At 37.5% G+C, this 12,041-nt stretch overlaps 1 protein-coding gene across 3 annotated transcripts; it reads right to left on the reverse strand.

Annotated features, from left to right (window-relative positions):
* Positions 1-278: 278 nt before the first annotated feature.
* Positions 279-10,975, reverse strand: LOC137377907 (uncharacterized). Of its 3 annotated transcripts, XM_068047982.1 has the most exons (12): positions 10,925-10,975; positions 8,157-8,324; positions 6,387-6,450; positions 4,987-5,510; positions 3,835-3,927; positions 3,639-3,743; positions 3,429-3,538; positions 1,886-2,080; positions 1,577-1,739; positions 1,283-1,448; positions 1,099-1,193; positions 279-549 (listed from the first exon to the last, which is right to left on the reverse strand). In XM_068047982.1, exons 2-12 carry the CDS (start codon positions 8,311-8,313, stop codon positions 464-466), a joined length of 1,758 nt encoding a protein of 585 aa, XP_067904083.1. In that variant the 5' UTR covers positions 8,314-8,324; positions 10,925-10,975; the 3' UTR covers positions 279-463. The 3 variants fall into 3 exon arrangements, with proteins under 3 accessions (XP_067904083.1, XP_067904082.1, XP_067904081.1); XM_068047981.1 differs by having other exon boundaries at positions 279-546; positions 4,987-6,450; XM_068047980.1 differs by having other exon boundaries at positions 4,987-6,450.
* Positions 10,976-12,041: the final 1,066 nt, after the last annotated feature.

The raw sequence follows: 12,041 nt of genomic DNA on the forward strand, positions 1-12,041 counted from the left end.
TGAAGATGCAGTTTCAGATCTTTAATGAATGAATTCAATGATTACATTGAAAAAGACTGATTTTATTAGTTATTTCTATAAATGTATATTTATGACTTTTACTTTATGCATCATGCATTGAAACTAACATAATTAAATATTCACTAATTGCAGAGTTATTAACTGCTGAGCATCATTCAATTGGGTCAGTAAACTTCATATCAGGTCTTTTCAGACCCACAATATGAAGTATTGCTTTGATGAGGTGAATCAAATAACTATAAAAGTGCAGCAAATCATGAACTCCCATATTCTCTTTAATAAAAGGAAACCACTATACATCATTGCATTATACCTACTGCCACATGGATCAACGGTAATGGAAAATTATCCACTTGTGTAAGAAATCCTAAGACTATGCAGTTGACCTTTGTATCTTCACCACATGTCAGTTCTGACAGTTTCTGTCAGTTGAGGTTTGCCATTAATCTAACTTGTTCTTCACTTGTTCAAAAAGCTGCATGACTCTCACCACTGGGACACACCCTTCTCTTATAATGGTGATTCCTTCTGAAGAAAGTAAATAATTTCTATTAAAAACAGATTAATCATAGCCAAAACCCATCACAATCAATACTGAAGTGGTCTTTCGAAAGCATTAATAACAGAGAATTATTGAAAACGTCATACTAAAACTCACATTGTATTTTTTAAAACTCATTCACATATAAAGTTTGATGCTCAGATAATGCCAGTTATTGGACAAAATCGGGTTACAATAGTACTTCCTCTATGAACCTCATAGTTGTCAACATGAGTTACATCTGGTTGACCTGCACAAGTATTAATAGTACATTCATCAATGTAAAAAATGTTATCACTGAAAATTGCTCAGCATTAAATGAAACTGCTTTGTGTGCAGCCAGTCCAATTCCAGCCCCATCTCCTACTTCAACCACTACTATGTTAACATATTAAAACTGATATATAATTTAAAGAAATACACACATGTATAAGCCTTAGGAGCTGAACCCAATGTAGGTACTATTGCATACAATCAGGTTAATCAGTAACTAAATGAATATATAATTTATATAATTGTGCAGAACGCTATAATACCTTCATTAATCTTAGTACAGTTGATGACAGTGGAAGCAACCAATTCATTGGAATTTCCATCACATAGAACACCATCAATTTTGTGCCCAAGGCGCCTGTTGATAAACATAACACATAAATTGTAAAAGGCATCCATTATAAGGTAAATCAACAATTAGTTCAATTGTAATATTTGAATACATACGAGATAACCATGTCATGATGGATGCTATCAGGCTCTCCGCTTGGATTGGCTGAAGTAATGGCTAGTGGACCAGTCATTTTCACGAGATGGGCTGTCACAGTGTGGTCAGGAACACGGATCATGATGCTGTCCTTTGTACCAACACGATCATAGGCAGCGCCAACACCTTTAATAAAGGATAAATCTGATTCCCTAGAATCTAATCTCATTCCCAATCATATTAACTGATACAACTGGCTGTTTGAATAGGGATGAACAGATGCTTCAAAATATTCTACTGATCACGAGGCATACCTAGTTTCCTCAGCCATTCTCCTTTCTTCACAATACAGCTGATCCCTCCAGGGTAGACATGGTTCATAAACTCCCAAAGCAAGGGGCTGAATGGAGGATGCACCGCAGAAAGCTGGTCCAGATTGGAGATACAGATACAGATAGGTTTCTCTGTAGGACGCTCCTAGAAAAGCAAGGACAGCAATCATCCATTAAAAGATTGAAAGGTGCACTTTGTGGCAAATGATATTAATGGGTAAGAATAAAAAAACTTTAAGACTCACGTCTGAATGTACAGTATTTATGTCTTACTGGTTTTGACATCCTTACCTTTATGTTGTAGATACTTTCAATAGCTTCTGGGTGTTTACAGGAAGCTGCCAGAGCATATACAGTATCGGTTGGGATGCCGCACACGTGGCCAGAATCTAAGATCTTTGCAATAGTTCGTAGACCACTAGTTTGCCGTGAAGAAGCAATGGGGCAAGGCAAAGAGGCTTGATCTTTCTGTTCGTTTGTTCCTGCCTGCGATTTGTAAATAAAAAGGAAAAGGTATTTCAGAAAAATTTTGATTTTCATTGATGTATTAAAATTAAAATAATGCTTTATGTTTTTCTAAAATGAATCATCAGGTCTAGATTGCAGTGTTCAGAAGTCAAATAAAATGTATGCTACAGAACAAAGTAGATTACAGTCAAGATGTTTATGTAGGTTTTTCTGTTCATGAAACAAGCTTCAATATTGTTTGCATTTACAGAAATGAGTAGAACCTTTTCACACGGTCCGTTGTTTAATGAATGGACAAGACATTTGTAAACAAAAAAATAGAATTGGAAAGCTATAGGAGTTTGGATGACATCCCGAACCACACCTAGTGTACTTTAGCAGTTTAGAAACTATCAAGAATGTTAAATACATGTATATGATCCGAGGTAGTTTACTCCTTAACTAGTGGGTGCCTGTGGTGTTGCTCACAGAAACACAGATGATGGGGTATTTCATAATGACAGCAGCATTACACCACACAATACACTTTGTTGCTAAAGCGCTGCTGTGTTTAAGTGACTCGCATTTAAGATCGCGAAATTTAACTACTTTAAGTAAATAGGTCAATCGGAGTTTAATTCCTATTTGATGACGCAAGTTTCCAAAGTTATAGGTGCTTGGAAATTTGCAGCTCCATGTAAAGATAAAAATGCAGACTGCTGTGTGACATTGGAAGGACAATGACTTCTGCCAAAACACATATGTAAAATAATGCATAATGTTGGCATTCTTTCACTGTTAGACCTCACATTATAAAAGGTATATTCCTTTCAAATGAAGTTCATTATGCTGGAATAGCAAATTTTACTAGGAAGCAAAAATGTGTCAGATTATCACATTACAGGAAGAGAGTGAAAATGCCTGCACATTTATAGTATTAGTAAATTTTTTATATCTTTATGCACATCCTGTCAACATGTTTCATTATAAATTCCCATGTCCACATTTATAATGGAAACTGCCTCTGTAAACTTGTCACATTGTAATCATGTCCTTCTGCCAGTGGTCCCATTGTGTCTCCCAACTCCTCAGCTTGCACTGCACAGGATTTCCTGTGCTTCAACCAACTTAACTGTTTCACTTCCCAAACTGTAGTAAGTTGTGCTATTTAAATATAGGCAACAATATAAAATTGAAATATACAAAAATAAGAACAGAATGTATGACTTTCAAATTGGGACCTGAATTACGCTTCCATGCCCTGGTCCAATTATCCTGTTTTGTAATCCTGCTTCAACTAAAGACCAAACTTAGCCTTGATGTCTAGTGTGCAATACATTGAAAAATGATTAATATTAGAAGCAAATATATATCATATAGCATTTACCTTGAAGAGAGAGTCACCCAGAGGAATTAGTTGTTTCCCAAACATATGGTTGGCAAAAGAGGCATTTGCTCCATAAACACAGACAAAACTGAACAAAGCCAGCATCACACCTGTGGGGTTAACAGTGGAGAGAAATAGTCCTTAGTGCTTACGTGGCTATAAAATAGACATTTGTTTGGAAATTAAAAATAACTTGAATTGATGATTGACCTTCCAAAGGAAGAGGCAGTCGCTCTAGGGTGAAGAGTAGAAAGCAGATGATTATCACTTCCATGATAACTGTGACTACGAGTAGCACTATATTAATATAAATGGCTGTGGGAGAGAGCACACAATAAATTAATTCCTCATTGATTCCAGGTATTGAAATACACAAACTGAGCAGAATTTCAATTAAAACACTCACCCAAGATAACTAGAAACATGTTGACTATAAGGAAAGCTATGGCTCCTGCAGTGAATCCACCATCAGAACCTGGATCAATATTTAACAAATGACCTGTATAAAACACATATTTAATGAAACTTGTTACAGACAGACATGAATATAAGCACACAATATTACTGTCAATACAAATACTAATTTGAGTAATTACTTATGGGCAAGAATTTAGAGTGAAGATATTGTGACCAGAAATGGTCAATGGAAATTTCCAGTCTACTGAGAAATGATTGAAAGTTGACATTTTCTGAGAGATGCTTTAGTGTGAAATTTTAATACACATTTAACAACATTCCCCCACTTTGCTATTTTATGAGTTGTTAATCTATGTTAACATGACTTAATATAATGAGTTGTTATAGTGAAATGTAAGATATAAGTTGTTAAGCAGTCACAACATTTCCAGGATAAAGAAAGAAATGCTCAGATAGCTGTATAGCAGAACGTACAACAGTATAATCCCAAATCACCTCCATTCTTGTACTTGAATCCTGAACACAAAGCTAGACCAGGGACCCAGAGATCAGCACACAAGGAATGGTGAGACAATGTTAAGACTTTGTCCATGTATACTTAATATGTTTTCTTACTATATCACAACTGAGAAAAATAAAATTTGCTTTCCAAATCTGAATAATATGCAGGAACATATTTCATAGTTGTATGGCATTGCATTATTTCTGTTGTATGAGATTTTTATAAGCTATAAGTATGATGTCTAGAAGTAGACAATAGATAAATATTAATTTGGGGTTGTATAATCACAAGCGTAAATTTAATCCCCAAATGAACGTGGAGAGTATAGCTCATTCTTTTGACTGTCTATTATTTTAATAGTAAAGGAATATTTTTGTAATAATGGCCATTTTTGCTTTGGGTAGATTGACATCATAAATGGGAGACAAAGCTGGTAACGAAGAATAAACAGAACTTTTTTTAATATAAAGTGTGCAAGCTAAAGAAATATAACTTTTACAAAAACAGTAAAAAATAAAAAACTGTATATACACTAAAATCCCAGTTACAAAAATACTTTCATTATATATAGAGATATACAGATATTTTATATCAATAGAGGATTGCTTGTTCATGGTAATACTGCACTGACAAATATACCTGCAAATCGAAGCCAGGTCCAAGCCGCCCAGATAGCTGCATAGAAGAAGGGTAATACAGAGCCAAAACGCCTTCCTCCTCGGACTTGAATCCTGGATACATAGAGTTGGATCACAGTTCCAGGAATCAGCACCCAGGGAATAGTAAGATGAGCTTGGGCCTGGTCCAAATTTGCACTCTGGATGGCAGACAGGGCTGCCAGTCCATTGCAGATGTAGAAGAGGGCATCTGGAAGCTGCACAGTAGTAAACGATGGGAGCTCCTCAGCTTTGGTGAATCTTTGTTTTATGGAAAATAGAACATTCTGAAATGTTTTTGAAGAGAGGAGTTGAGTTCCAATAGGAATCAGTGCCTTTTCTGCTATGGAGTTGATTAGGCTGGCAAATGTTACGTAAAGTGAGAGGGCTGTATACATAGAGCAAACTGCCCCAAAAAATCTGTAATATGATACACTGCTGATCTGAGGAATGGTGGAGATGGTGAGAAGACCAAAAAAGCCATTATGGATTATTTCCAGTTTGTTTCTATTGAGAGACATCAGACACAAAATCAAAGCCGTGACCAAGAAAAACCAGTCTCCTGTCATCCTGGCTCTGCTGCTATCTAAATTATGAATATTTATGAGGACAGTTAAAATGAACTCCTCCCAAGACTTCACAAGCCAATACATACTATGGACACCAAATTTAGTAGCAAAGTAGACATCACTACGCAAGTAACCATAGTAGCTGGCACAAAGCTGCACGATAGAAATGATGCTGACCCACACAGCTCCCACATAAAATGATTTCATGTACCCAAAGCAGTAAAAAGCAAAGATGAAGGGAGAAATCACACTGCATAAGTTACCAAGGGCCATTGGCTCAGCATATTTGGTGTTCTTCTTCTGCTCTTCACCAATGGTCTTAGAAGATGATTTGTTAGCTGCTCCAAGAAGAAGCACATTTAATAATGCATTGCCAAACCCTGGAAGGATGTATCTCTGGGTGACTCCCTTTAAAAGCAGGGCAGTGGCTCCATAAAGCCCAAAGACAACTATCACTAGTTCAAAGATTCCAGATAGTATTAAAGCCCATTGGCTAAAGAGACCAACAGCTTCAAAAATGAGTGCAAGTGTAATGGCCCCAAACACAAAAGGCATGATGTAATTAGCTGTAGCTGAACAGAAGGACAAAATAAATGCTACACTGATGTAGGCTACTAGCCCTGCAACAGCTGACTCACTAATAGGAGGTAGGTCCACATTTGAACTATTATTTACAACACTGGTGTCTTTTAGATATGGACTGTTGGAGGTGGCATTAAGAGGGGAGCTTGCTCCCAAAATAATCCGAGTTGCCCCAAAGCTGCTCCACAAAGCTGCGAATGCTATAAAGGCTGTGGCACCAAGATGGTCGTACTTTCTGAAGGACATTAATCCAGCAACAAGTTGTGTCACTCCACCAATCAAGATAAGGTGAACACCTAGAAAACAGACAATGGAATCTTTAATAGCATTGGTTCCTTTGTCAAACATTTTACATCAAATATATGGTCTTCATACTTGATTCATTCTTGAACACCATAAACTTTAAAAAAGGTCAAAAGGCATTACTTAAAAAGGGGTTTCAGGATCAGGAGACATTTAAAATTAATCTCTCATTCAAAATCTCCTTAGCATTTGTTAATACTGCGATTTTAGCTTTGTTGAGAAGCTTTCTGCTTTGCAACAACCCTATACTTTCAGTAAAACTCTGGAGTCAGATTCTGACTGACTCCAAAGGGGAACAGTGTGACAACCCCTGGATGAGGCAGTCAATAAGTGCTCGGATTTGACAGCACATGGTGTGTAAATAGTTACAGAGTGCATGTGGGAGTATTTACACGCTACAAATATTACATTTAGAAATTGGTTGTGTGAATGGAGGTCCAAGAAACATTGGAGCAAGATTAACACTGCACTTCAGTTAAATCCCATTCAGTGGTATGAGGTTGCTTTCTGCAGAGTCTCTTGATGCTTATTTCAGCAGTCAGATTGGGTCCTGACAACTTTAATGTTACTGTGAAGAAAAAAACTGCACTGCAATGATGCTAAAGTACAGTAATGTATAAAGGCAACTACATCTCAATGTAAAGACCTTTTTATACACAAAGTCTGAACACAGAAGTCTTTCTAAAAAGAATGTAGTTAATGCCCTGAACATTAATCAATGCGACCTTTTCTATTGTTACTTTATGACACATTCTCTATTCTACTAATTGTCGGGGAGCTAAATAGTTAATGGAGTGCAGTTCTGTTTTGGTTCTGATGATCATCCGTCATGACTTTGAACCACTGCAGAAATAGCACAAACGTCATGTTCACAATTTTTCTGGGGGTTTTGTGGCTCTTTGATCAAAGTTACAATCTGGAGAACTCCTGCAGAAATTTATCCCTAATAAGGCGCAGTGGTTAGCACCACAGCCTCACAGCTCCAGGGATCTGGGTTCAATTCTGGGTACTGCCTGTGCGGAGTTTGCAAGTTCTCCCTGTGTCTGCGTGGGCTTTTGCCGGGTGCTCCGGTTTCCTCCCACATGCAAAAGATTTGCAGGTGATAGGTAAATTGGCCATTGTAAATTGCCCCTAATGTAGGGAGGTGAAAGGGAATATGGGATTACTGTAGGGTTAGTATAAATGGGTGGTTGCTGGTCGGCACAGACTCAGTGGGCCGAAGGGTCTGTTTCAGTGCTGTATCTCTAAAATAAAAAATAAAAGCACATTATACAGTACTTTCAGATCCATGAAACAGATTCTAGGAATATTGTTTATTGCAAATGATGTATTAATCTTCCCTTAGGTTACATAGCACCTCTGGAATCCGAAACCAATATTTAAATGGCCCTTCTTTTTGAATCCTTCTTTATCTTCCCTATAATAACTGTCATTAATCTGATAGTAAATATAAAGGATGCACTAATATTTGCATATATTTTGATTTACAGAACAGATAATATTTCACATCAGTTATGAAATCCAATCATCCTAAACCATTTTCCCTGCGTAATACTATCACAAGACATCTCAAAACTTCTCACATAATTAAAGTTTAGTGACCGTTGTTATTTTAGCAAAATAAAATATTTTAAATTGTTGTCTTTCAGTGAGGAGATCACTAACTACAGCTGTAGCACACTGCCATATTTTCACTAACCTGCCAAGATGTTTTCAGTTCCATTAGCTGAAACATTTGCATTGACTTGAGCAAAATTCTGCAGAGCGACTAGGAAGGCACTGATTACATTGGCCAATAGCCCCAGGACTCCTGGTTCACTATAAAATACAGCAGCAAAACCTTCTGAGCTAGACATTTTCTTTAAGTCTAGAATAAATGAAGAAAGGAATACATTAATTAAACAACATGTATATCAAGAACTAGACATTGTCTCTAAATCTAAGGATTAGGAATGAAATACAAAGCCTGCCAAGAAGTTGACATCTCCATTCTTGACAAAATATATCACACACAAAAAATACCTATGGTTTAGAAAAATACAGCATAGCAATAATTGATATGACGAGACTGGGTGAACTTATATATAGCATATAAACTATGGATAATACCATATAGACACTGCTATAGAGAAACTAAGATATGCTAACAAACAGAAGAGAATCACCCTTCAATGACTTACATGCTTCTGTAAATTTAGCAGTATTTGGTGATTTTTACTGAACACAAGCTATCTCATCAAAGTGAATTAAATTTGCTTGAACTTGTTTTATTAATATTCTCACCACAGCAAAATACAAAACTGTGATTCAGGTGTGTGAGCATTTTGGCTGTCACTCCAGACCTGAGGCCTTTACTTCTATCTTCTCCCTTTCCTGTCAAACAGCCATGGCATCATTCATTTCTTCCCTTTATGTACCTTGCTCCCCTAATTTCTTCCCCAAGCTATCATTTCTCCTCTGCCTTTTACTTTTTTACTAGCATCCTTTGAAATACACTTTGTGCCACTCTTGGCATTCTTCAAAGAGCCCATTAGGACACCCATTCCTTTCCTTAAGAGCAACAACCACAAATTCTCTATTCTTCAATCTCATTAACTTTTTTCCCAGTACCCCACTGGGGGCTAAACTTGTCAACATCCTTTCCATCCCGCTCAACACTTCCTCCTTAGACTTAGCCTGAGGATTACCAATCACCTTCCCTCTCCTTATTTCCTTCCACAATGTTTGTTCATTTTTGAACAAGGCCCTTGTCATTCATGACACCTGCTGCATTCAAACTGCCACAGTAACAGTGTAGCTCTGATCACCAACTCACAATTTGATCTCTCCCACTACTCCTTCTACTACCTCACCTTGTTTCACCGCTCTCACCTCTCTTAAAATCCTTGCTTTCTACTGCCTCCCAAGCTGCACCTTGAGTTTCTTTCTGTAATCATCTCCTTCCTTTTCTACTTGAGCCCTGGTGATTTTCATGTCTATCTCAATTGCCTTTTCTTCTCTCCTCCATAAACTTTTCCCTCCGTACAAATTTGTCTACCCATATTCAAGGCCATCCTCTTGACCTTTGGCCTCTCTACTCCTATGGTATTGATCCTTCACAAGGCCGTCTCACCAACATCCCCAATTCCTTCTGAGTCTATTTCTGGAAAGAGATTCCCGTAAGTCACTGCACTTTTAAAATCCAAACTGTCTATCCTTTGACCTTCCTTCTCCACCCTCTACACTCTCCACTCCTTTCACTCTGACAACTTGTGCATCCCCTGTCCCTTCCCCCACCATTGGCAGCTGCATCTTCAGTCAGCTAGGCACTATGGTCTGGAATTCCCCCTTAAAACCCCACCATCACCTTTAAGACTCTACATAAGCTCACCTCTTTGACTAAGTTATTGGCCATCTTGCCTATCACTCTTCTAACTCTTGGCACTCATTATGAGGAATCTAAGGACATTGATCTATTTTACAGCCACTACACAATGAAGGTTGTTAATAGTTAAAAGAGTATTCTGATGATAGTACTCATTGAAATAATTAGTTCAATCTACTCTGCATTTGGTTTTAATAATCACTCTAATCAATGCTGTATTACCTAAAACAAAAACAAGAAATGCTGGATTCACCCAGCAGGTCTGGCAGCATCTGTGGAAAGAGAAGCAGAGTTAACGTTTCGGGTCAGTGACCCTTCTTCGGAACTGTATTACCTAAATACTGGTTGTTTTGAAATTTTTCAAAGGAGCTTCAGTAACTGGAGGGTTCAAAGTAGTGAATTTAGCAATAATACAGAACTTACAGGTGATTCGATGGCTTTAGCCGTGTAAATGTGGCGCCATCTACAGACAATGAAGAATGAACAGCATCCACACACGTTTTGTTTAAAAGCAGGTGCTGTCTAACCTGCTAAGGGCTTCCAGAAAAGTTCAGAAATCTGACCATTTCTGGGACCTATTCATGCGGAAGCCCGGAGTCCAGGGAATCTAATTGGGAATAGAACCACTGACTGACAGTAATGGCCTCCCAGAGTGATTTGCTCCACTTACTCTGAGATCTGTGTCAACGCTTGTTTCAGAAGCGGAAAAATTATCCCCATACATTAGATTATATAGTAGATACGTTAGATTTATTTTATCTTTTCCCTGAAATTGTTTAAAGTATCACATCCTTACTGAATCTGATCCAAACATATCTTAGACGAAAAGGTAGTTCGAGTACATTATCATGAACGCATTTCTTATATCGGATTTAAGTTAACACTGTACAATTAATATTAAGGTATATAACGAATTTGAGCTGGCTTGTAAACTCATACTTCGGTTTATTTCTCGGCTGGAGAAATAGCTCGATATCGAAACCACACCGCAGATTTATTTCCCTTTAAAACAATATATCTTGCTTTAGATTTTTTGGATCACTTGGCTGTTTCCACATTAACAAATAGCATCCTCTAATCGAATGAATGTTCATGCGGCTTACATGTAATGTCCCTGAAGAGCAACTTCCTCGCTGTTATTTCCAACTATCGTGGCTCCCAGTTTTATAGCAGCTGTCATAGAAAGAGGAAATAGTAGGGATTGCATTCCAAAAATGTGACCACCTCCTGGAGCGCTTTTACTAACGTTTTTTATACCTCATTATCTCACAGCTAACTTCCTTGTTCGTCATAATTTTAGTGAGCGCCTGTAAATTATTGTGATTAAAATCAAAAAAACACACGAGAAAATTGAAATAAGGAAAAAATATCTTCACTGAGTGATCATTCTTCAGTTGTTTTCAAGTCTTATTCGCAGGTATACTTTTTATCAGAACACTAAGGTTATATTTCCTCCTCTGACGGATTTAAATGATCTGAAAGTCACTATTATAAGCTGTGAAAATGTATGGAGTCTGCGGCATGGGAGACATCCATTAGAAATGCAGAATGTTGCTCTTGCTATCGTTCGGGTCACGAATAGTCCAGCAGTTTGTTACCCGCCTTAATTCGTTCCGAAACCATAACAAAACATTGTTTACAAGACAATAGAAAATGTCGCATTTAATTTTGTTATTGAGTGAGGATATACTTATACATCATAATAAAAGCAAAATACTGCGAATGCTGAAAATCTGAAATAAAAACAGAAAGTGCTGGAAATACTCAGCAGGTCTGGCAGCATCTGTGGAGAGAGAAGCAGAGTTAATTTCAGGTTGTGACCTTTCATCAGAATAGATCATCAGCAGTTCTGTTTCTCTCCACTTATACATGATATTGGGATTATTGAGAACGTCAGGTGACTCCTGCAAGATACTGAAGACCAGGCGAGTTACATACCACTTTTCTTCATTTACATCCTTTACACCAAGCGTGGAGTTTAAACGTTTGCTAATGGGAGGACACAGGAAAAAATGAGCCACAGTTTTTGAGGTCTTTGGAAGCATGAATTAGTAACAGACTATTATGGCTCTTGATTGCAAAACAGTGAGTAATGATGCCTGGATTAGGAACAGAGTATAGCATGGTGGATTCTGAAGCTCTGGAAGGGCAATTTAGAAAAGATAGGAGAATAGATGGCTAATTACAAGGAAGATATATCCCACATAAGCTTCCTAAATT

This window comes from Heterodontus francisci, chromosome 15, assembly GCF_036365525.1.
Source record: "Heterodontus francisci isolate sHetFra1 chromosome 15, sHetFra1.hap1, whole genome shotgun sequence".
Taxonomy (NCBI): Eukaryota; Metazoa; Chordata; class Chondrichthyes; order Heterodontiformes; family Heterodontidae; genus Heterodontus; species Heterodontus francisci.

What these genes read in the sequence shown, in the direction of transcription:
- LOC137377907 (XM_068047980.1), bottom strand. Translation starts at nt 8,313, where the DNA reads ATGTCTAGCTCAGAAGGTTTTGCTGCTGTATTTTATAGTGAACCAGGA. An exon ending in TGGGTGACTCTCTCTTCAAG is followed by an intron (nt 2,081 to 3,428) that starts GTAAATGCTATA and finishes TACAAATCGCAG; the next exon opens with GCAGGAACAAACGAACAGAA. An exon ending in AAAGTATCTACAACATAAAG is followed by an intron (nt 1,740 to 1,885) that starts GTAAGGATGTCA and finishes TTGCTTTTCTAG; the next exon opens with GAGCGTCCTACAGAGAAACC.